At 39.6% G+C, this 23,650-nt stretch overlaps 1 protein-coding gene across 8 annotated transcripts in view; it reads right to left on the reverse strand.

Annotated features, from left to right (window-relative positions):
- The window catches only part of TNIK (TRAF2 and NCK interacting kinase), a 363,868-nt gene that overhangs the window by 263,547 nt on the left and 76,671 nt on the right, over positions 1-23,650 (reverse strand). For all 8 annotated transcript variants that reach the window (XM_019735248.3, XM_019735239.3, XM_074327892.2 and 5 more), the window contains exon 2: positions 19,235-19,300. In XM_019735248.3, the coding sequence (XP_019590807.2) occupies positions 19,235-19,300 (66 nt within the window). The remainder of the gene's footprint in view (positions 1-19,234; positions 19,301-23,650) is intronic.

Raw genomic sequence — 23,650 nt, forward strand, 5'->3', positions numbered from 1 at the left:
TAAACCTCTTGAAAGGGATGGAGAGTCACAGGTCTACTTCTTCAATTTGGCATAGTGGTGGGCCCCACAGTGCTTTCAGAGCTGACCAAAATGGCCTATTAATTTTAAAATCAGAAGAAAACAAACTCTTAGGTCAAAGAAAATGTTTTCATATATAATAGTAATACATTCTTCTTTATATGAAAGCAGTTGTAAAATCTAATTTTAAATGTTTTTTGCGCAGTCTGGGGACCATGAAATCAAAAGCACCTAGGGCCCGTGAGAGTTATACTGCGGCCCTGGGTAGTTAGTCCCTCCACTACCTTATGTGGGTAAACCTCAGAAGATGGTGACAATGATATTTCTTAAAGGACTGGGAAAATATCACCATGATGTGGTGAGGCAATGGCAAAGATTTTTACATTGAAAAATATGTGCTATGTTTTAAAATGTGGTTGAAGATAATGGGTTTCCCATTTATGGTAGCAATCAAGCATCCTTTTTGAAAAATTTCGTTAAGTAGATCAAATAATTTTATGAATAATATAAAGTAAAAATACATCAGGTGATAGAAAACTTAGATCAGAAGAAAAAAAATTGTGAGGTTGGCATACAAATGACTGAAACATGGGAAACACTAGGTTCAGCAAGAACACCCAAAAGGGTTTTCATATAGATCATCAGGTTCCTTTATCTCTTAAGAAAAACAGTAAAATACGAGAATTTCTACCACCAATCTAATGAGAAATCAGAATTTTTGGATACTCTTCTGATTGCTTAATTAATAGAGCATAATATTTTTCAGAGTCTGGGGGTCACACTATTAAGAGAACAAGAAACATTTGTTGGTTGGGACAAACCATCTCCTTTCACTAGCCCATGAAATGATCCTCCATAAATCTTGCATTGTATGGATGGAGGCGGATACTTGATAAAGATCCCCTAGAAGAATGAGACATTCATATAAAAATGAGATCAGCAAGTAACGTCCCACAGCTGAGATAATTTCACAAGGGTCAGATGGCCCCAGGGCATAAACTAATCACCCCAGGGTTTGGCAGAAGCGACCTGGTTCCCAAGAGGCAGCATTACACAATTAGATTGTTTACTCTTGCTCAACACACATTTGACCCGTTTTCCCAAACTGTCTATCTGAGGTCCTATTAAAACAAGACGATGGGAAGTCAGAATGTATGTCTAACATACATACATTCCATTTCAGCCATGTTTTGGATGTAGAAAAGGATATTTTCCCCACAAATATTTGAAATCAATCCATTCTCACATGCTTTATTTAGTTACCCAGAGCATAGATTCATTGTTGAATCAGAAGCAGCCAGTGGCATCCAGGACCTTCTAAAAGTAGTATTCTAGGGCTCCTTTTTCTTTTTTCTTGTATATCTTAGAGTTGGTAAGTCAGAGAGAAGGGATTTTATCTACTCCCAAAGCAAGAAGGCCTTATGTTGCCAATGAAATACTTCCCAGAGATCTGGGAAAAGGGCTGCCCAAACAAAAATATTCTATATATTTCTCATGAATATTTACAAGAACTATAAAACAAATAAGACAGAGAATACAACATTACTGCAAACATTTTGGGAGAGAGTAAATAAGATTCTCTGTTGGATCATTTGCCTCTGCCAGTATTAGCTATATCATCTTCTTTACCCAGTATTTGCACAAAATACTGCAGTTAGTGATAAGCAGACACAGGATTCGAGCTCAGGTCTGCTTAGACCCAAACTCATGCTCTATATTAGAACAGTGCCTGGAACAAAGCTGATAGTCAATACATATTTTTTAATCTGAGTCTAGATTAGGAACTGGGCTGTTTGGTCCAGGATGCTGACGCATTCTCTGGAGCAACTTTCAGCTAATCTTGACTCCCAGAATGAAAAAGTTCTTTAGAACATCTGGAGATTGGAGGAATGCATCTGATAATGCCACATTCAAATACTCTTTTAAGTTAATTTTCCTCCTTGTTGAAATTCAATTAGGATGAGAAAAATTAACTATTACAATTAAATAAGAGGAAGTGAAAGATTTCCATATACAAAGTTTAAAGATCTGTTGCTTTAAAAAAAAACACGAATGTCCAAAGAAACTCAATCCTTTAACTAGACTCCAGGAAGAGTACGTTGCATATATAAAAACTAGCTAACATTTTTTTGAGTACTCATTTTATTCTTGAAACTCTTTTAAATGCATTTCATGTATGATCCCATTTAATCTTTATGAGGTAGGTATTCTCATTCTTCCTATGTTTCAGTAGAGGAAACCAAGGTACAGATACGTAGTATAAGCAATTAACCCTATGTTGAACAGCTGAAAAGTGACAGAGCCAAGGTTCTGCATCCAAGAGATCTAATGCCAAGTCCTATGCGAGTAACCACTTTGTTGCTTCCTGTAATAATAACCACCACTCATTGGACACTTTTATAATGACCCACATATCCTTTATGCACATTATCGCATTTGCTATTCCCAACAATCATAGGAAGAGTGTTTGTATGTACGTGTGTGTATCATTGAACGCAGATATAGAAGGTGTGTGTATATGTGTGTGTTAATGATTCTAATCTTCTATTTGATTGCTGTAAAATATTTGCCAAATCTTTCAATCCTTAAAAGAAGGCCATCTTAGATACTCTATGATTAATTATATGAAGTACTCACACAAAAGGCTGCATTATTTATCAGCCTTCTCATATTTCCATGAGATGTTCTGATTGCATGTTCTTGTTCTTTTCATTTTAATATGAAATATAACAGTACCAGAGAAGGTTCTACGGTATCTTAAAGGACAGAGTTTTAGGATTATCACTGAATTTATAAAAGTTCAGAGGCACATCTCCAATGCATAGTAGCAGCCAAATGTCTCAAATCTGTATATATTCTCTACTTAAGTATTATAAGACTCCATTATGCATCCTAGTTATTGCCAGAGCTAAGATTTGCCTTCTCCTCTTCACTTATCCAAGTGCGTGATTTATCTCTATGGGACGTGACAAGCCAACCAGCACTGGGCATCAAGGCCTGGCCTTCACCCTCTCACTTCCCAGAGGAACAGTTCAACACAGAGGTTAAACGGCTCATTTGGGCATCCAGCCCATTCTAAACCTGGATTTATGCCTTTTCTTTATCTAGGAAAGACATTCCACCTAATCCTGATCTCTGGATCTCAAACAAATGAAGTGCCCTAATCTCATACTTCCCAAATTTAAGTGTGCACGTAAATCATGTGAGAATCTTATTAAAAAGCAAATTCTGATACAGTAGGTCTGGCAGGGCCTGAGATTCTGCATTTTTAACAATTTCCCAGGTGGTGATGACCACACTACTGTACAGCAGATTGCACATGGAAATACAGCAAGGGTCTAGTTAATAGACAAATGCAAAAAACAACAAAACAAAAAAAAGAAAAAAAAACCTATATGATTGAATTTTTGAAAGGTTCATCTGAGTTCAAATCCAAATCCAGACAGATCTACAAAATTTTCCATTATCTTCATGAGACATTAAAAATTCTAGACAAACCTTAGAAATATCTATTTACTTTTTAAGCCTTTGGAATCTACAAGGTTATCTCACTCCAAGTAGGAGGTAGACCACGATTCCATGCATAATGTTAAAGGCATCGCTCTGTCACTTAGCCACATGTCCCCCTGTGTCCATTTATCCAAATAGTAACTAATTATTACAAATGCTCCAAAATGGCGACTTTGACATAAATGTGTTTAATATTCCGTAAGCTTCTCTAATTCAGACTGCTTTGGATGCAAGGGCTGGTATCACTATGTAAATAAGAAACTATTTTACTGTATTGTTTAATGAACTAAGTACATGCAGTACAAATTCCTTGGAGGAAATACTTTAATATTGAAGAACAACTTGTGATTAGCATGTCAATAGGAATAAATAAACAGTCGTTTTAAGATACCTGAGGGTACTTAAGGACAGAGGTTTTTTTCAACAAACTTCTTATAGTACTTGATAAATTCTTTCTTCTAACCACTTTAAAAGGTCAAGTTCAGCCCAGGTCTCCTCACTAAAAATTAATAAGTTTTAAATGCAACCAGAAATACAGAAGTGGTATCAAGGTTACTTGACTGAGTCAAGCCAAAGAACCTTCTCGAATAGCAACGTATTTTGACTGTGTTTTTATCTTTAAGTCACCTATGGGATATTTTAAAGAACATTTATTCCAACGTACTATATTGACAGCATTACTAGGTCACTTGTAAGCAGCAGGATAACTCTCTGCAACCTTTCTTAAATAGTCAGAGAGGAAAATTAAAGCATGTAAACAATGCTGAAGGAAAACTGGCTTGCCAGTGCGACTCCCCTTTAAAAGGGATCCTAAAAATGAGAGAGGGTAATTCTCAGTTAAACAAGAAAGTTTTAAATTAAAGGTTAGATCACCGAACACTTGAGTTGAGCAGTCAGCTTCACTATGTTTCATTTTTCCAATGAATTATATATGCTTAAGTCTTTGGTGTCAAAAGGTTGTAGGTAGGTTCAATTCCAGGTTGCACCACTTATAGGGCAATAGAAACTTTCTAACGTTCAGACTCTCCATCAGTTGAGCAAGGATAATAAGTAATAAGGACCTGCCTGCTTCATGCCGCTGAGGTACACAGCCTTTCGTATAATGGGCATAAGTCCTATACGCACGGACTAGATATGAGGTCAGACAATTAAGTTCACGAACTCATCCTAGAAAAAGGGCCACATACCTCATTGCTGAGTGTCAATATGGTCACCTTCGAAGTACTCCCCTTGGGAAGCTATGCACCGACACCAGCGCCAAGTCCACCCTTCAAAGCAATTCTGGAACTCTTTTTCTGGAATGGCCATCAGAGCTGTCGTCATATTACCCTTGATGTCCTGAATGTCATCAAAATGTCTTCCTTTCAATATTTCCTTTATCTTCAGGTAAAGGAAGAAGTCATTGGGGGCACACCAGGTGAGTAGGGAGGGTGTTCCAATACAGTTGTTTGTTTACTGGCTAATAACTCCCTCACACACAGTGCCGTGTGAGCTGGTGCATTGTCGTGATGCAAGAGCCATGAATTGTTGGCGAAAAGTTCAGGTCGTCTAATTTTTTCACGTAGCCTTTTCAGCACTTCGAAATAGTCAACTTGGTTAACTGTTTGTCCAGTTGGCATAAATTCATAATGAATAATTCCTCTGATATCAAAAAAGGTTAGCAACATCGTTGCAACAAGTTCGCGAACTTAATTGTCAAACCTCGTGCACATGTTTACATATCAGCACTGCTTACATGGTTAGCAGAACAAGGTCGGTCCTCGAGCTTTAAAGAGCCACATGAACCACAAGAAAAGTCAAGAGCTGCCACTCAAAGCGCACATGAAATCTGTGAAACTCCTGACCACAAGAGAAGACCCAAGGTAAAAACTACAGTGATTGCTCTTTAACAAATACCAAAAGAGTTCTGAATGCATCTTATCTCTGTGGTTCAAGTCTAGCAAGAGAGTACCATTCTTTCCCACTGTGACCTTCCACAGCACAAGGCCACATGAGCCACGTTTTGCCTCTCAGTCAGCTCTTAGACTTTGGCCATTTCACTGTGATGACCAGTCCTTCATCTGAGCAAAGTTGGTATTTGTTACTTTTTACAACTTTTATTCTGGAGAATTATTCTGGAGAAATAATTCTCCACCCTCAAAAGGTCTGTTAGCATAAAGTGCTAACAGAATCAGCGTTTCAGGCCACATTTATATCTTAGGGTGACACTACACCCCCAGGAAAAGAACTGTCCTCAAACTGCTACCTCTTCTTAGAAATCTAATTCCAACAAAGCACAGAACTCAGCCCAAACACCAAATGGATACATACACCCTTGGATACCTACTCTTTGTTTAACTACTATTCAGCATTAGGTACTTAATCACTTCTACTCTAACCCAAAACACTGACTGTGACAAGAGGACTTTCTCCTTTGCATTTATTTTAGACATAGACACAGAGAAGTTAGTGTACCTCACATGCCCACAAACTCAGCACCTGGGCAGGTCAGCTCCCTGAGCTATGTTTCTCGAGTCAATCTGGAAAGCAAACCTCTCAGCTTTCACCAGGATCTTAGAGACCTGAAAGGGCAGCTCTGAGCAGAGTTTTGTGGGCACAAGACTGAAAGGCCTAGGGGTTCTGTGTGGCACACCCTTCTTGAGAAGCAAGATCCTGAGTAGGACATTGAAACCTCTGGATGCTCACACTCTCAGTTAACAAGTGGGTATCATAATGCCAATTGATCTCCAGGTTTGACTGTAAGAATTATAACCTAATGACCACAGACCTTGGGAATGCAAAGCTGCTCCCCAGAGACTGAGGTATGGGAGGGAATAAGGAGTCTCGTCAACTCTGATAAGGCAAATGACACAATGCTGGGGTGATGGAAGAGGTGAGTGGGCTGTGATGGGAAACACAATGGTACCTATCTGACTTTGCGGTATTTACAAATACATGAATCGGAATGAGAACAAACACCAGGATGCATAGTATTTAGGCCAAATTTCAAGGAACACATTTGACCCTGGGATGACTCATCACCTTAACCAGGTCTTCATGAATTTCCCACGCTTCTGCTCTGGAAAACAGTATTCAAAAAACTTTTTTATTTGGAAGTTGCTCTTTTGTTTTTGTTTTGGGTTTTACTGTCAGGCTTTTTTGTTTTTTTCCTATTTTGTATTTTTCCACATCCCCTATCAACACTGGTTTGTTGGCCACACCTTAAATGTTTAACATATTTTCTCAGATGATTAACTGTAGGCATTAGTCTTGCTTAAGCAAGTCTTGTCCTGAGCAACAGATGAACTGGAGATCCAAGAAAGAGGGCATCCATAGCTCCTCATGAATCATCTGTCCATGCCACCCCATCTCCCCATCTTGCTGCAGACCATTAAAGCTGGGATTACGCACCTCCTCCTTTAAGCACTCAGAAAGGGGGATACTCATATGGGGTGGAGAGCGGTTTTGGTGATTAGCTTCCGGGATAGGTTTCTTCAGGGTATTAAAGGTCTTGAAAGTTCTGAAGTATCTCTCAAAGTGCGTAAGTGGGTACAAAACGATAGAACAAAATGTACTAAACATTTAGGTAACAAAACATTCCTCTTCTGCTGAAATCACTGGATTAGCTGGGAGAAATCAGAAGCTGCTTAATTTGAATCTCCTTTTAAGAGAAGATACAATCAACTCCCTTCCACCCAAAGAAATGGACACACTGTCCTGTGTTTTCACTCATTTTCACTGTTCTGACACATAAAGAAAAAGAATGAGATAAATGCAGGTAAAGGTTGTCACTGAAGCATCTGATATTAGCCTTTAGAAGCAGTGCTAGTGTTCTTGGGCCATGGGTGCTACATACATAAAACCTATAGGAAAAAAGGAAATAGTGTGGTCCTTCATGGAAACAGAAATGGAGTCTTTAAACAGGTATTCCCATATTGCATTCATGATCAATTATCTAGTAAATAGCTTATATCCTGACTGTAGCCAGATCACTCTCAACTTTATTATCCAGAAATTCTGTTCTTTCATCCTTTGTTTCATTGTCCCTCCTCACCCTACACCACACACAAACCTAGACCCCCACCCCCCCTTAGAGGGGGAAAAACAAAAGCAAAGGGTAAGCAGTTTGCCACAGTACCACATCAGGTTACAGGTATTGGCCTCCCCTCTGCTCAGAATAAAGTACAGATTAAGCACCTGGCAAATATTTGCATGGTCTCCAGTGCAGTTAAGATTCATCCATTTGCTCACAAAAGTACACAACTGCAGCTGAGAGAATAAATCAATTCAATTCCACAAACATTTATCAAGCTCCAGTCTGATTCAAGAGTCTTTGGGGGGAAAAAATCATGCACCTGGCTATCGGAGCTGATTTTTGAACAAGTCTAGAAATATGGTATTCCCTCCCCTCTCTCACCAAAAACAAATCATGAGAAAAAAAGGAACCAACTCCCGAAATGAACTGCACAGCAGCATTTCATATCGTAAAATGTAACTAGCCCAAGGCATGCCAGTTCTTTTTTGGTCGATAGCAAAGAATTCCCTTATCATTCTGAGAAAACAGCAATTATGTTTGTTGTATAAAAAATATAATTATCTCCAGTTATTAGGAAATCATTGATTAATTACCTAGTCGTCAATCACCCTTCAGGATTTTGGATATAAAGATTAGAAGAATTACATATCGAAACAAGTTATGGCATCACTGCTTTATATTATAAATTCAGACTTATCAGGGAATCTACTTAAAATGAATTCTAAACATGCAATGCAAGGGCAGGGCAAAACCAGTCCCTGCCAAACATTTAAAGAGATTCCCGCTCCTCAATTTCCTCCTGGTAAAACTCTGGGTGGAGCTAAGAGAAGTTAGGCTACTTGATCATGAGTCAGGCTCTATCACCTACTTGGTGACCTCAGAAAGTCATTTATAAACTCTGAGACCTCAAGTTCTTCATCTTAAAACAAAGACCATCATACTTCTATCTCACTCATGTGGTTCTTGTGAAGGTCAATAACATAATGAATAAGAAGGTTTTAAGAAAACTGTTATAATCATCAATATTGATGTTTACCTGCACAGTCCTGAAGACCTGGGAGAAGGAGGAAAACCAAAGCAAACTTATCTCTGTTCTCAAAAATGTGTAGCAGGGTCTTCATAAGTTCAAGTGAGCTGCAGCCGCTGGCGTTTATCCACCGAGACAGTTTTAGAATCACGTTCATGAAACCAGTTTTAGGATGAAGGGAAATCCTTTTTCTTTATCCTATTTTTTGTTATATACTGGATGTTAGGTTTTTATTTAACTCAGCAGTATTTACCTGCTGTTGGCTATTAAATATTATATTTACTGTCAGTCTCCTTGATTAATATGCTTAAACAGTTTAGATTAAGCAAAAATGACACGTATTCCACTGAGATAGGGTACTCCAAATGCAGAAAAACATAGGAGTGGTGTACTCTTATTTTTTAAGTTGATACTTTTAACTATTTACTCTGTATTGGCACTAGAGAAACAGCAAGGTAATGTTCCCAGCTGCAAGGAGCTCCGAGTTTAGAGTGGAAACTGCCAGATCGAACATCACCAAACAGTGCGGCCAATGCAACGAGAAGAGGTCAGCATGTGTCCCATGGCAGGAGAAGGAGGCTGCTGCCTGAACCCAGGCCTAAGGACCTAGGGTGGCTAGCACGAAGAAACAGAAACCGCGTGCTGTGTGCACGGATGCTGAGTAGTGTGGTGCCACTAAAGCACAATGTGAGTGGGCGACAGAAGTAGCTGGAGGGGGAGGCAGAGGTCACATCAGAGGAACCTGGGACCGGAGGACGTAGAACCTAAGTGTGAGGATGCTCTGGGGATTATGTAGGGAGGAGTGTATCAGGGGAATGGTGCATTGGCCAAGGGACAGTTCCAAGAGGGAGACCCCCAACGATCCTCCATCTAGAACATTCTGCTGTTCTATGAAATATTGGTGCTTCCTATGGCAAAAATATATATATTTCCTGCTAAAAAAGAAAACAGTTACGATACTTAAAGGCAGAGGAGAACCTCATTTATAAAATGGAATAAAAATAACCGCAGTCCAGACCTTTTACTAGAGAAACCATTAACAACACTTGTAGGATTCATGGGGAACTTTTTCACTGACTGTATCTCTACTCCTAACTCCACCTGAGAAAAATCATTTTATGTAGATACAAACATGGCAGAAAAATCAAGCGGTTTCAGCTTCTTAGAACAAGATGCAGCCCCGCCGGTGCTGGGTGGTCGTCACCTGGAGGAGAAAGTGGGCTGTCCATGCGTCATCTTGACGAATGCCAGCACATGGACAGACAGACGTGCTAGACCATTCCAGACTTGTCAGAGAGCCAGTGTTGTAAGAAACTATCCAGAAAACCAGGAGCTGGTAGGAGGAGAGGGGGTGGGGAATGCAGAGTTATTATTTAATGGGTACAGAGTTTCGGTTTGGGAAGATGAAAAAGTTCTGGAGACAGATGACTGTGATGGTTGCACAACATGTGAACGTACTTAATGCCTCTGAACAGTATTTTATGGTATGTACATTTTACCACAATTAGAGAGAGGAGGGAGTTGGGGAGAGAGAGAGAAAGAGGAAAGGGGACTGAAAAGTAGTAAGATTTCTAGTAAATTAAACTATGACCCTCACTGCCTCCTGAATGTGATGCCCAGACCAAAATTAAGTTCTCAAGAAATACCTGTACTTTAGAGAAAAGCATCAACTGGAATATGCTAGAGGCCTGCCAAAGACTGTATGTCGCAACAACAGTGTATATTATATAATTACGGGCATGTTTTCTAAAACAATAGAGCACCTTCCCCTTAAAAGAGACTGAGCTCTTCTCATAATTTAGTTCCTAACTCTTCCCTGCAGTCTAGAAAGATGATGCTGTTATTACTATCATTATCATTATGGCAGCTCTTCTGTTAAGAGCTCTCAGGGAGCCAGCTGCTATCCTTTTCTTCGTTTGTTGTAGATGGGAGCAAAACAGACACAGTCCTGCACGTCGCCTGGGAAAGTACGCAAGAGGACCAAGATCAGGAGCAGTGCCCAAGGGCACAGCACTCGACAAAATCAGAGGCCCTGGCAAAGCTTCATGACCTACTCTAGACCCTCACCACCAAGCAAGGCTCCCACTTAATAGAGAGGATATACTTCCTTGTCAAACAGCAGATATTTATTTTTGTACATGCAAGATATCCAAGCGGATTTAATAAAATTACATTTAAGGCCAAACCACAGAGATAAGAAATTCAATCTCAGGGCTCCAATTAATTGGTTATTCTTTTCAACGAGTCTCAAATGTTTCCCACTATAAAACAGTTAACACTGTGTGTAGCCCTGAAGTCTGTGCCTGGAATCCTGGCAGAGCTTCATATTACAGGTTACGAATAGCCCCCCAAATAATGGCAATTTCACAGTACCTACTGATTGTTTCATTACTTGAGACTGCCTTGTAATCACCAAGGCATTAAAGGTGTTACGAGATCTAAAAACTACAAGTGGGCAGAGTGTTGTGCACCAGGTTATTGGGCAATTCCCTGCTATGAGATGGAATGAAAAGTACTTTCAACTAAAGCAATCTAAACACTTCAGATGAAAGGTGGGCACACACGTGCCAAGTTGATAATAGATGCTTATTATAAAGACGGAATACGAACAAATGAATAAACGAGGTAAACAATACCCCAAGATAGAGGTAAGAGTGGTAGAGACTCCGCCCCAAAGGCAAAGACACCAAAAAGAACCTTTATACCACTTGAGAGGCAAGACCTTAGCCCAGTGGCTCTCAATTCTGGCTGTGCACTGGAAGCATCTGGAAAGCTCTGGAAACAACTTTACCCAGCTCAACACCCGACCAACTAAAACCAAACCTCTATAGAAGGGCTCAGGTATCTATAGTTTTTCAAAGCTATCCATATGATTTCTAATCGTATAAGCAGACGGTTGAGAACCACTAGTAGCAACAAGAAATCCTACATAGTCCCTGGGGCAAGTTTGGGCAGCAACACTGGAAATCCCATCTCTACACAGAGTAAGCACCCTTTCCATATGGCACATGACACACAGGAGCTCACGAAAGTCTTCCCTTGGGCGCACATGGCAACCTCCTAATTCATGACACCCAACAGATCATGGCATGAGGTGGCATGGGCTCGAGCCAAATTGGATGACAACAACACAGAGATATATGAGGATGAAAAGTGCACCAAGTCGACACTTTTTAAGGGTAAATGATCGCCTACTTATTGGGGAGCAGGAGTAAAACTGTTACCTATAATTCTGGTCAACTGCAACTAAAGTATACTCTGAGACTAAATGTTAATAACTAAATAATCCTAAAGTCTTAGCTATAGTGAAATGAAACTATGACTAAGAACAATGCTTTGCATGTGCTACCAGCATCTCAGAGACATTTTTTAAATGTCTGTTTGATGTTTAAAAATCCCAGTTTCTGTCCTCATAGAAAAACAGTGCTTGGTTATTCTGGCAGTTACCAGAAAATGTTTTTAACTGAGTGAAACCAACTAGTACCTTTGTCCACATCATTAATGTATAAATAGATGAAATGTATTACTATAAAATTCATTTTAAAGGCAATCAACATATAAGACACGGCCCGAGAGGCTGGTTTATAAGTTGACAGGAGAGACAGCCCTGCAGCCTTGTTTCCCATGTTTTCCATCCCCCATCCAAAGGGACAGGACGACATGGAGGCTGTGGCATAGGAGATAAGCACTCAGCCACGGCACAGGGGCATACGCCATCCATGTTTTCTGTGTTCTACTGAATCGTTCCAAGAGGCATTAATAGGGGTCACTTGGGTAAAGAGAGGAAAGGGGAGATTTCACAATTAAATAAATTGGGGAAATACTGGGTAAAACGAAGTAATACAAATACTAATAGTCAAGAGAAGGGGACGGTGAGTAGCACCGCTATGAAACTTCCTTAGGCACTCGACTCTTTTTTCACAGAGCTGATCTTGGGGTTCCACTGAACACACTTTGGGAAGGTACCTCACTAGCTAACAAATGTCAATGAGGCAAAGGTCAGGCAAAGACAAAGCCACTCAATCCAATGGCCCTTGTTCACATGAAGATAGAAAAACCAGAAACAGAAGGGGGGTAAGAATGAATCTATAGCTGGAGCTGGGCTCCCTAGAGGGTACTATCATTTCCTGGGCAACACACAGCATAATGATCCTAAGAATGAAAAAGAGAAAGAACAGCATAGACATAAACTTCCCTGGGCCCTGGAACATAGGCCTCTGCCACCTACCTTGTAATGAATGACAAGAGCAGCCATCAAACCTGAAGCGTCCTGAGCAGCTTCAGTTTAACAAAATACTTTCATACCCTATTTGTTTCAACCTCACTGTAACCTGATGAGGTCTATCATGAAAGGTATTTTTATTTTCACTTCACAGATGAGAACTGGAGCTCTAAGAGATCACAATAAGGCAAGCTCAAAGCTACGGCAGGTTGGGGTAGAGCCACAAAGACAGGTCCTCAACTCCTAAGTGAGGTCCTTACTATCCCACTCTCCTTACAAATCTTACAATACAGTCTCTCTACTTAGATCTTATATTACCTTAAGACAAAATACTATTGATGCACCCCCTGAATTTTAAAATATATAATCATTTAAAAATCACTCTCACCCCCACTCAAGTTCCAGAGTGCTACAACCAATTCTTATTTCTTCTAATTATTGACCTGCTTCTTAAAAACGACTGAGAAATTGGCTTCTTTGAAAAAACACTGAAGACCGACTATAGTATAAAAATGGCAATTATATCATCAAATGCCATAAGCAGTATTGAGCATTGGATTTAACATAAATAATGCAATTTTGAGCTTACATAAATGCCAAGAACTCAAAGGTCGGAGGTGAAACACAAAGATGGTTCTGACTTCATCTGCTATGAACGCTTCTTTCAGATCATAGAACCTTCTACAAAAACAAGATCATGGAAAGAACTCGTAAGCTCAGCTCCCACTGGCACATGTGTTTGGGAAGAAGAAAAGGTTACTGAGAGTTTACTATGTATCAGGCACTGGGCTAAGGGCTTCTATATACATCACACTTTCGTTTTTATAACAACGCAACACTGGACTAACAGACGAAGAAGTCCAGACTCAGAGTAAGCTGGTTTTCTTCACACTACTAGAACAAGGCAGAACCCGATTCAGTCCTCCTCCAGAGGCCTTTTTATTTTACTCCTTTCCACTTATGAAAAAGCTACATTGCACTCCACAAGGTCAAAGCTTTTCCAAATCTTCCTCCTACAATCCATTCAGGCCCCTACCCTGCCAGGGCAGCATTAATTACTCCATTTTCTACACTCCCACTGCCTCTGTTTGCACAGCAATTTTAAGTTTTGCTCTTTTGTCTTATCCTCAGAGAAGTGGTTCTCAACTAGGGACAATTGGCAATGTCTGGAGACACTTCTGATTGTCACAACGTTGAGGTTTTCCTGGCATCTCGTCGGGAGAGGTCGGGGATGCTGCTACATATCCTACAATGCATAGGAGACCCCATAACATAGGGCTATCAGACCCAAAATGTCAAGAGTGCCAAAGGTGAGAAACCCTGCCTTGGAAGGATAATGTGGTTTAATAAACGTTCTTTTTGTTTCCTCCCCAATAAAACACGAGAAAAACTAAGACAACATATGTGGAAACCTTTAGCATACAGTGGGCCCTGAGTCCTAATCAGATGACCTGATTGCACGTATCTGTAGAGTAAAACCATCTCAGTTGGCTCCGCATTCTTCCCACACAAAGCACGGGGCTTTTCACATTAGCACTAAACAAATGTGAAATCATGTATTCTTTATATTGGAAATTCTTGATTAAAAAAGCAAATGTCGCTATTATCTAAGAAACACAGCATTCTCCCAAACTCACTCCTCACCAAACCAGAAGTGAATAGTATAATTCATGGTTCATTAGAACAGGCAGTGAAAAGCTACATTGCATCCCAAGTATGTCATAAAATCACTTCCATATCAAGGCTATTAATGAGCTTACTATTAAAATGCTTTGTCTCACTTTAACAGAAGATTAATTAAGAAATTACAATATACTGATTTGAGGCAATCTCATGGTTCAGCTTCTTCTCTCTTTACCAAGTCAGTTTTGACTATGTCAATTCTCAGGTCTTGAGTTGAACTATTCAGAATGACCTTAAACTGTAATCACAAGCATGTCAAATAAAAACACCAAATCTCTGAATGAGTATGTCAAAACTGGTTGGCATCACATCTGAGGTCAAGATTGTTATGTTTTTTACTTTTCTCGGTTTACACCAGCTGGAATCATAATGGAAATCCTAAAGTAAATGATTACAAAAAGCATTAAGATGAGCATTCATTCAAGTGGCCCTACAATGCCCCAGGGCCCTGAACATCAAAATGAAGCCATACACTTATGAAAGGTGCCGATTCTTGAACTTTACCCCAGATCTACTAAAGCAAAATTTCGGAGGTTGGGCCCAGAATCTACATTTTAAATAATTTCCCAAATATTCGTTTTGCACAATCCAGTTTGAGACTCTCTGTCAAAAGACAACCCTAGAAATTGATTTGCCTCATTATTAAAAATTTCCACATGAGTCTTGCTTTTATAGACTATCAATAATTCATTTAACATAAAATCTACATCTACCTCCCACCATTAAAAAACAGAGCATTTTGTTGATTACTTTTGTGCAAATATGTATTTGTGAAGTAAGCAGACTAATATTTTATGGGAAATGTTAAAACACACACACACACACAAAAACAACTGGGAATGAATATAAAAAGAATTATCAAGAAAAACAGAGTTCACTTCTGGGCTCCGCAACAGTCAACATCTACTATGTACCAGACTGGGGATACAGTGACGACAAGATAGACTAGGTCCCCACCCTTATTTTCCCTTATTTATGTATTTAAATTGTTTATACGGAGGGTGTCAAAAAATGTATACATATTTCAAGAAAGAAAAGCTGTATTAAAATTGTAATATCAATATCTACCAATAACAAAAGATGAATACAAGTCACGTATGACTTCTGCAATTACAAGAGGTGCTCAAAGTGGTTCCCATCAGCGTCCAGACACTTCTGATTACAGTGAACTACTGCTTGAAGAACGTTGACCGAAGTGTCCACTTGTATAGATTTTTTGGCATCCCCGGTACATATAAACATAAACAAAGAAGTAAGATAATTTCAGAGAGTGGAAATGCCATGAAGATAATGAAACAGGTCGATGTGATAGAGAAAATCTGTGGGGGAGGGAGGCCAAGGGGGTGGCTGGCTGTATTAGATACAAGGATGAAAAGTGCTTTCCTTGAGGAGGTAACACTTAAGCTGAGATCTGAAGGAGAAGAAGTACCCCGTCATGAGAGCGCTGGCAAAGGAATCCTTAGACTACATGACCCATAAGGACCCACACAACCCTTTGAACACACACACACGCTCACACACACACACTGCTCTCTCTCACAAGCACTAGAACCACCAAGACGGTCTCTCCACTTCATCCTTTACAATTTAAGGACGTTTCAAGAGAAACCTGAGAAATACTGCAGAATCCACTATATTCCCAATGCACATTATCACCCTGGAATAAAATATGTCTCCATCTCTGTAATAACCAATATATATTTCAAAAAAACAATTAAGAAACGGGATAGACTAACATTCATTTCTGAAATCTGTGGCTACGAGTTAGTGGTGTTTTAGCAGTAAATACTTAACAATTATTTCAACTTATTAAAATAATTACTCTATTTTAACAAAAACATGTCTGGATTCCATTAAATCCCAATAGGTGGCATGCTAATAAACAGCCAAAAGCTTTAGCAAACAGGTATGTGGCCTTTTGTTGGTTTGTTTTCTAATGAGAGCCATAGGTCCAAGAAGATGATGTCCTCATTAAAAGTCCTGACAGAGTCACTACTCTTTATTATTTATGTATTTTGTCCAATAAATAAAGTTAAAAACAGATACTGAATTGCCACTTGATCCCCTGGGACCAAAATGCTAAAGATAAACACATCTAGCCTTCCAAGGTCAAACAGACCAAGCTAGACTTAAGAGTTTAAACTAGAAGCAACTTTGAAAACTAAACATTACTAAATGACCTTTATATAAAATATTTATATTTCCACATCCAGATGTGGCTTATACGCAGATATACTTTAGGAAATATTCCCTTAATATCTACATACACTTTTTGTTTATTGCATTATGTTTCTTAAAAATTAATAGTAAATAAAATTATATTATGATTCTCTTAGAACAGCTTATAAAAAGAAACTTACAGTGAGTCCTCCCATAAAATAAAAGCTATATCCATATAATTGTTCATAAAATTATACCTCATTTTGTGAAATCCAGGAACACCAAAATTCAATTTACAAAAAGTTAAAATCAAAGGTTTAATACTTAATGTAAAGAAAATATTTATCATAGAATTTTTTTGTATAGAATTCTCTTCCTAGGGCTATAAAATTGCTATTTATGCCTACAGTATTTTAGAAATATGCTCACTCCATGAAAGTTAAATATAATCTACAATGTGAACCATCACTTCCTAAGTTATTTTTCTTTAGGTTCACATATACTTGAGTTTAGGTTCTGCCCTTTTTTTTTTTTAGTTTTAATCCTTCAGAACTCAGAGTAACAACAGGACTGGATTAGCAGCTCAGGAAACCCAGGTGTCTCTGTTCATGAGCACACGCCATCTGTAATCTGGGTTGCCTAGAAACTGAACTCTTAACTGGATTGGGAGTTCTAATTCTTCAGATAAGTTATTACGAGTCCCCAAAGCATTTCTAACTACATTTGCAATTGACTAAAGCACAGAAAACCTGTGATGCCACAAAACAATACCCACAGCTGGTGAAAGACACCAAGTCTATTGTCGCAAAGTCCACTGCATTCACCGTGACCAATTCTTGCAGTCTCTCTTCAGCTCCCATAGTGCCAAAGTTTTGTATCAACCACCAAGAGAAGGGCACCCTTTGGAATAAGGATGTTAACAATGTAGTAGGTGGAAGCCTTTCTTCTCTAAAAGGATCTGAGACCTTTTCTTTTTTTTTCAGGTACAAGTTATTAGGCGTAATTCTGGATTTGCCAAACCTTCTCATCCTGAATTGAATCCCTTTGTTATTTTTCTGTTGCAAGGTATACAGTCCACCTCTTAGTTTAGTGAAACATCCCCCAAATGTGTATTCTACAGGTGGGAAGCATAGTACAATGGGATGGTCTAAGAAATGGTGCCATAAAACCAACAGCATGCTATGGAGTTGCTCTTTCATACTGACAGCAAATCAGAAGTAATTTTCTACCTAAAGCAGAGGTTGATTCATTAACTTACGTTAATTCACAAGTTGAACCCAATTTCTCAAAATGCAGTAATACAATCTTCCAACCTAATTATCTTCATCGAAAGTATTTAAAAGCATTTACTGAGACACATTTCTTTCTTGTGTCAGACAGGATCAACGTCAAGTGAACATCTTGGGTAGGCTACATTCTGTCGAGTTTCAGGAGGTTGACATTTTAGGAAATAATCTTACAAAGGAGAAATTTTCTCCTGGAGTGAACACCAAAGGGTACCTCCCAATAAATAAAGGTTTAAACATGTATTTGTTTACAACAATCATGCTTTAAAAACCAGATTCTCAACCAGATTACACACACACACACACACACACACGTATATACACACACATGCATATATGAATATGTGTGTGTGTGCGTGTGTTGTGTGTGTGTACTTTTGACATTCTGTAGAATTGGAAATACTACAATCTGGATGACTTCTACAATAATTTTAATCAACTAAGAGAAGTTTTGTGCTCAGAGAAGGAATTTAAAAATAAAACAAGAGAGAGAATTCGTAATAGAAATGCCATCCCATATCACCACCACTCAGGAAAATGAAGGATATTTTCCTAGAAACAATCATGAGGAAACAGTTGGTTTGTTTTGAAGGTATTTACTTCAACAGCTCATTCATTAAAACCCCCTGAATGTCCAAAATCAGTTCATTTCCATTTCCTTTTGATAATCATGAACGGAATCAACCCACATTTTCAAACAACCATTTTCCAGATCATTTACCCCAGGAAAATACCTTTTAAAAGCATTTTTGGGGTGAATTGGTAAGTAAAAAAAAGTAAACGGGCAGGAAGGACTTCTCATTCCTCAGCTCAATCTCAAATTTAACTTTTAATTATTGCCTAGCTTATGGAAGTCATTGCTGCCATTAGGCCTTAGCTTTGTGAGGCAGCCCGTTTTCTCCTAACCCTGCTCACCAAACACATTTAACTCATGCCCTAGGCCAATACCAAACCTACTGTTCTAGCTGTGATACTTTAACAGCTTAAATGTCTAAAGTAAAGCACATCCTTTGCTCCTTTGAAAACCAGTTCTGGCGATGATTCGACTTAAGGACACTAAACACCTAAAGAACTTCAAAGATGCAGAACTCATGTGTCAGACATAAATACTGTAATACATAAGGAAAGGAAATGCCCAAATTCTGGAATCCAGTTTAGGCAATGGGACTACAGATACACCTAAAAAGATGGAGCGTCGATTCTCATTTTAAATCTATTATGAGGCATATACGAGCAAGAATAGGCAGCACTGCAATTCAGCATTCATGACCCAATACCACACATGAGCCATATTCAAAGTCAGTTGAACTCACCTTATAAACTTGTCCATATGTTCCATTTCCAACAAGTTCCACCAATTCAAAGATCCCTGCAGGGTCCTGAAAGAAAATAAACAAACGATAAATATTCAAAATAGTATTCCAGGCATTATCTTAATAAAAAACAAATGCCTACGTAAAATATGCAAATAAATAATAACTTTAGCCTTGGGGGACTCTCATGTGTTAATATTAAATACTATTAAAATTTAATTCAGTTCCAGCTATGAAATCTGTCAAAATCCATTTTGTTTCTAGTTCACTGTGCTATGAGATGTGTTTAAATCTGATAGAAGGGAGATGTGACTTCCACTGAAACAATAAAAAAGAATTAACACATTTCTCACTGTCAAATGGAAATACACTTGCAGGTACATCAGGATAAAATGAAAGACCCATTATCCTAAGGGGGGTGTCTAATTTTTAAGACCGTTTTCTTTGAAATTTCTGAGTTGCTCATTGTGCTGAACACTGGCAGTTAAGACAGGGGTGCTCCTGTTATTGTGGGGCTATCGTAGCCAGGTAGTCACCATAGAATCAACACGACTGCCTCTCGCACAATATTTTCCTTTGGACTCATCTCCCCTCTCTGCAATGCTGCCTCGGCAAAATACGCTTTTACAAATGGCCTCCAGTTCCTCCCGTATCTAAAGAGCACCTGCAGGAGTTAGAATGCAAACTAAATTGGAGAATTATGCAAGTTCTTACGACCAAGCCAGTGTCTGCTAACCCTCAGAGTCAGCTAAAATGCTAATACTCAAAATGTCCAACAGTTGCTGCTATTACTACTGAATTACTATCCCAAAAAGTTGAAAAGAAAAATCCAAGGCTGTAAAATTCAACTCAGAGGCAGAAATTGACATTGACCGCTACTGATTCCTAACCGGACAGAAACTGTTTCTTTGAAAGTCTAAATCAAGAATCACAAACTTAAATGTCCACAGAAGCCAAGCAAGTAATGTACGAGGAAGGTGGGGGTAGCTGGGCCCTGCGGCAAACAGAAGTCATGTCTCCTCTGGGTGGGGAGTAGGGGGTGGGGGGAATTCTACTTAGCTGGAACCAATTGTTGTACTGTCAACCTGTAAATACAGTTTTGCCAGGTCCAAAGATTTTTTTTTTTTTTTTTCAAGAAAAACCGAACATTTTGTTAAATGTGAGATCTCCTAATTTTTAAATATTAGGCACTAACTTACTTAAAAAAAAAAATATTCTGAAAGACAAATAAAAAAGACCGCTGCCTCTGGCTTGAAAGCATTTCGTATCCCTAGTCAGCACTTTTATGAGAGCACTGCTGTAGGTTATTACAGCAGCAGAGAGACGGGAGGGGGAAAATCTGAGCTCTGGCGTCAGACAAACCTGGAGTGAACACGAGCTGCACCACAACGGGCTGTGTGATCCTAAGACACCCTGGGAAAGCGACTTAGTCTCTGAGCAGATAAAATGGGAATGAATCAACCGAGCAGACTTCTGGTGAAGAGTAAGCGAGGGCCCAGCACCACGCCTCACACATAGTCAGCAATCAAAAACGATTTTTAAGCTGAGGAATTCCACACCACTAGTAGCATAGAAAGGGAGCGGGCTGCTATCCGTGGGGAAGGAGACAAATGAGTGTGAGGTGATAAGTTAGAGTTCTTTACAATTACAGTCTTTAATAAATCAGGTCCAAAAAAAGCCCTTTGCTATATGCCTTCAAAGATTCCACACAGAAAACATATAAAAACCAAAATAAAAACAGAAAACCAAGTGTTGAAGCACTTAGTCACTGAGAAAGATTGGAATTAGCATTATCCATTGTTATAAAGCCAGAAAGGCAAAAAGCTACACTCCAGTCTCGTGTCCCAACAGATCGAACCATCCAGAAGTTCCAGCTATAACCAACCTGGTCAGGGAAGTAAGGATACCATTGCAGACGGAACCAGGAGACAGGAGAACACAGGAAGAGCATAGAGCTCTGAGCTGAGACCCTATCACTAAAAGACACAATCAGGGCCACCTGGGAGGCCTCAGAGTAGGAAAGAAAAATTGTGTTTGTTCAACTATTAGGCCATTAGAACAGCAGGTTTTATTAAAAACTAATTAGAAAGAAATGAGAAAAAGAGGGAAAAAAGCCCACAAATGGTGGCAGCTGCTGTTTGTTTCTAAGCTGTGCTTCCCAGTAGTTTGTTTGCCCAGTGCTGTTTCTGCAACAAATTTCAAGAGAGGTTCTACATTTGCTTGAAATATCTCAATTGTATTTTCAACATTGATTTTTCTTGACTTGAAAAAAAGAGATGAACGAAAAAGAGGAGATGCAGAACAGTGAATACTAGCTGCTTTAAGGCGTCTTGGAAGCATATGAGGGGTAGAACAGGAGGGCAGGCACAGAAACAGGGTGCAGATCAGGGACCAGCTTCTCCACCCAGGGGTCACCCCGCCTAATGGACCCCTCCTCAGGGCTGGGGTTTAATTGGTAGGTCTCAGGAGGAGCTGAGCAGCTGACTTCTAGGCTCTGTCCTCTCCTTAAATAGTCCATTAATGGGCATATGGCCCAGTCAATTGGGGCCAAGGAGGCTCAGTGCCAAGATTTTCGTTCCAGCTCCTGGGAGAGAGGCTCCTTCCACTGACACATCCAAGGGGCTCAGAAGCAAAGGTCACAGTGACAACAGACTTTGACTGGCAACCTCCCTTGGATAGGCAACCAAACTAAAAACAATCATCAACTTTGGTTGGTTCCCCAGGAAATAGACTCTGAAAATCATTGAAATGTATTGGGGTGTGTGCACTGGGGGAATGAAGGAAGGACTGGACTCAGCAGACGGAAGGCTTCAACAGTGATGCACAGGAGCTTTGAATCTGGGATGACTCTTCAAAATTGTCCTACCTTGAGGCACGGGGGCCTCTGTACCCCCACCTCCTTTGAGTAGTCATTGCATGTAAACTGTCCCCTGTCCCTGTCCCAGAGGTTATGATCTTGGGTGAAACGACATGCCTTCAGCTGAGGACAACTTCCAAGAGAGAACCACTGCTTGCACTCCCATCAGTGCCTCAGTGGAGAGATCTGGGTGCCATGCCACAGCATCCACTATACGAATCATAGCTAGAAATGAGAACCAGTTTGGAATTGGAAAAGAAGACTGTAAGCATCTACCTCCTACAGTACGCTGACAGTAATAAGGCAAAATGGAACAAGTAAGAGCCATGGTATTTGCAAGGAGGAGGCTCTCTGAAGAAAGGAGGCTTTCTTCTCTCGTAGAACTGGAACTTAGCTCTCCTCTATCCCCACTCCAAATACCTGGAGAGCTGGATGTTTGTGAATGTTCCCTTACACAAATGCATATGATTATTACCTAGCTAAGTTCTTGGGGAATAGTGATACAGCTTGAGCATGGTAAGCATGCAGCTGTTTTCTCCACTCATAGGACACCAACATACAGTTGGCCCTTGAACAACACAGGTTTGAACTGTACAGGTCCACTCATATGCAGATTTTTTTTCCAATAAATACTATAAGTGTATTTTCGCTTCCTTATGATTTTAATAACTTTTTCTTTTAATAACTTTTTATTTTCTCTAGCTCATTTTATTTATTTTCTCTAGCTCAATTAATACAAAATATGTGTTAATTGACTGTTTATGTTAGCAATAAGGCTACTGGTAAAGTTTTGGGGGCGTCAAAGGTTATACACGATTTTCAACTGCATGGGAGACTGGCACCCCTAACCCCTGTGCTGTTCAAGAGTCAACTATAATTTGTCCCAACGCTCACCAATGACCTCAATCTCTTATTTGTAGTGGTCTCTTCTCAGTAGTTGTCCCTTTTGAGGCATTTATACAGCTGAGTACCACCACTCTTGTTGAAAAGCTATCCCTCCTCTGTCTTCCATCACACCACTCAGTCTCTCACAGAGATTCTGTTTCTTCTGCATATACCTTAAAGGTAGGCTAACCCCAAGATTCTATCTTCATGCTGTTCACTAAGTACGAACGATTTTATCTCCAAATGTCCACCATATCCATCTACTCCACTCTATACAACAGGCCTCACTATCTCTTGCTGCAACTATTTTCAATCAATTCTTTCCTCCTTTCAATCTATCCTTCACACGGATCTTTCTAAAATAGACATTTCTAACCACAACATGCCATGCTGTAAAATTCTACATGATGTGGTTCGAATTGAAAGTCAAGGTCCTGTCGGTTCTCAGGCCCACCCTTCATTCTCAGCCTTATGCACCACCATGTTGTGCTATAATCAACCATCTCAAACCACCTGCCATTTCCCTAACACACCACCCGCGGTCATTTCTGTGTGGCTTGGTTCATAATGTCTGTCTGCCAAGGTCATTCCTCCTACCATTCTCTACAAGGCAAGTCCATCCTTGAAAGCACAGTTTGCCACCTCCTCTATGAAGCCTTTCTCAAATGAGTGCC

The sequence above is a fragment of the Rhinolophus sinicus genome, chromosome 17 (assembly GCF_057876585.1).
Source record: "Rhinolophus sinicus isolate RSI-liver-muscle chromosome 17, RSI-T2T, whole genome shotgun sequence".
In the NCBI taxonomy this organism is placed as follows: Eukaryota; Metazoa; Chordata; class Mammalia; order Chiroptera; family Rhinolophidae; genus Rhinolophus; species Rhinolophus sinicus.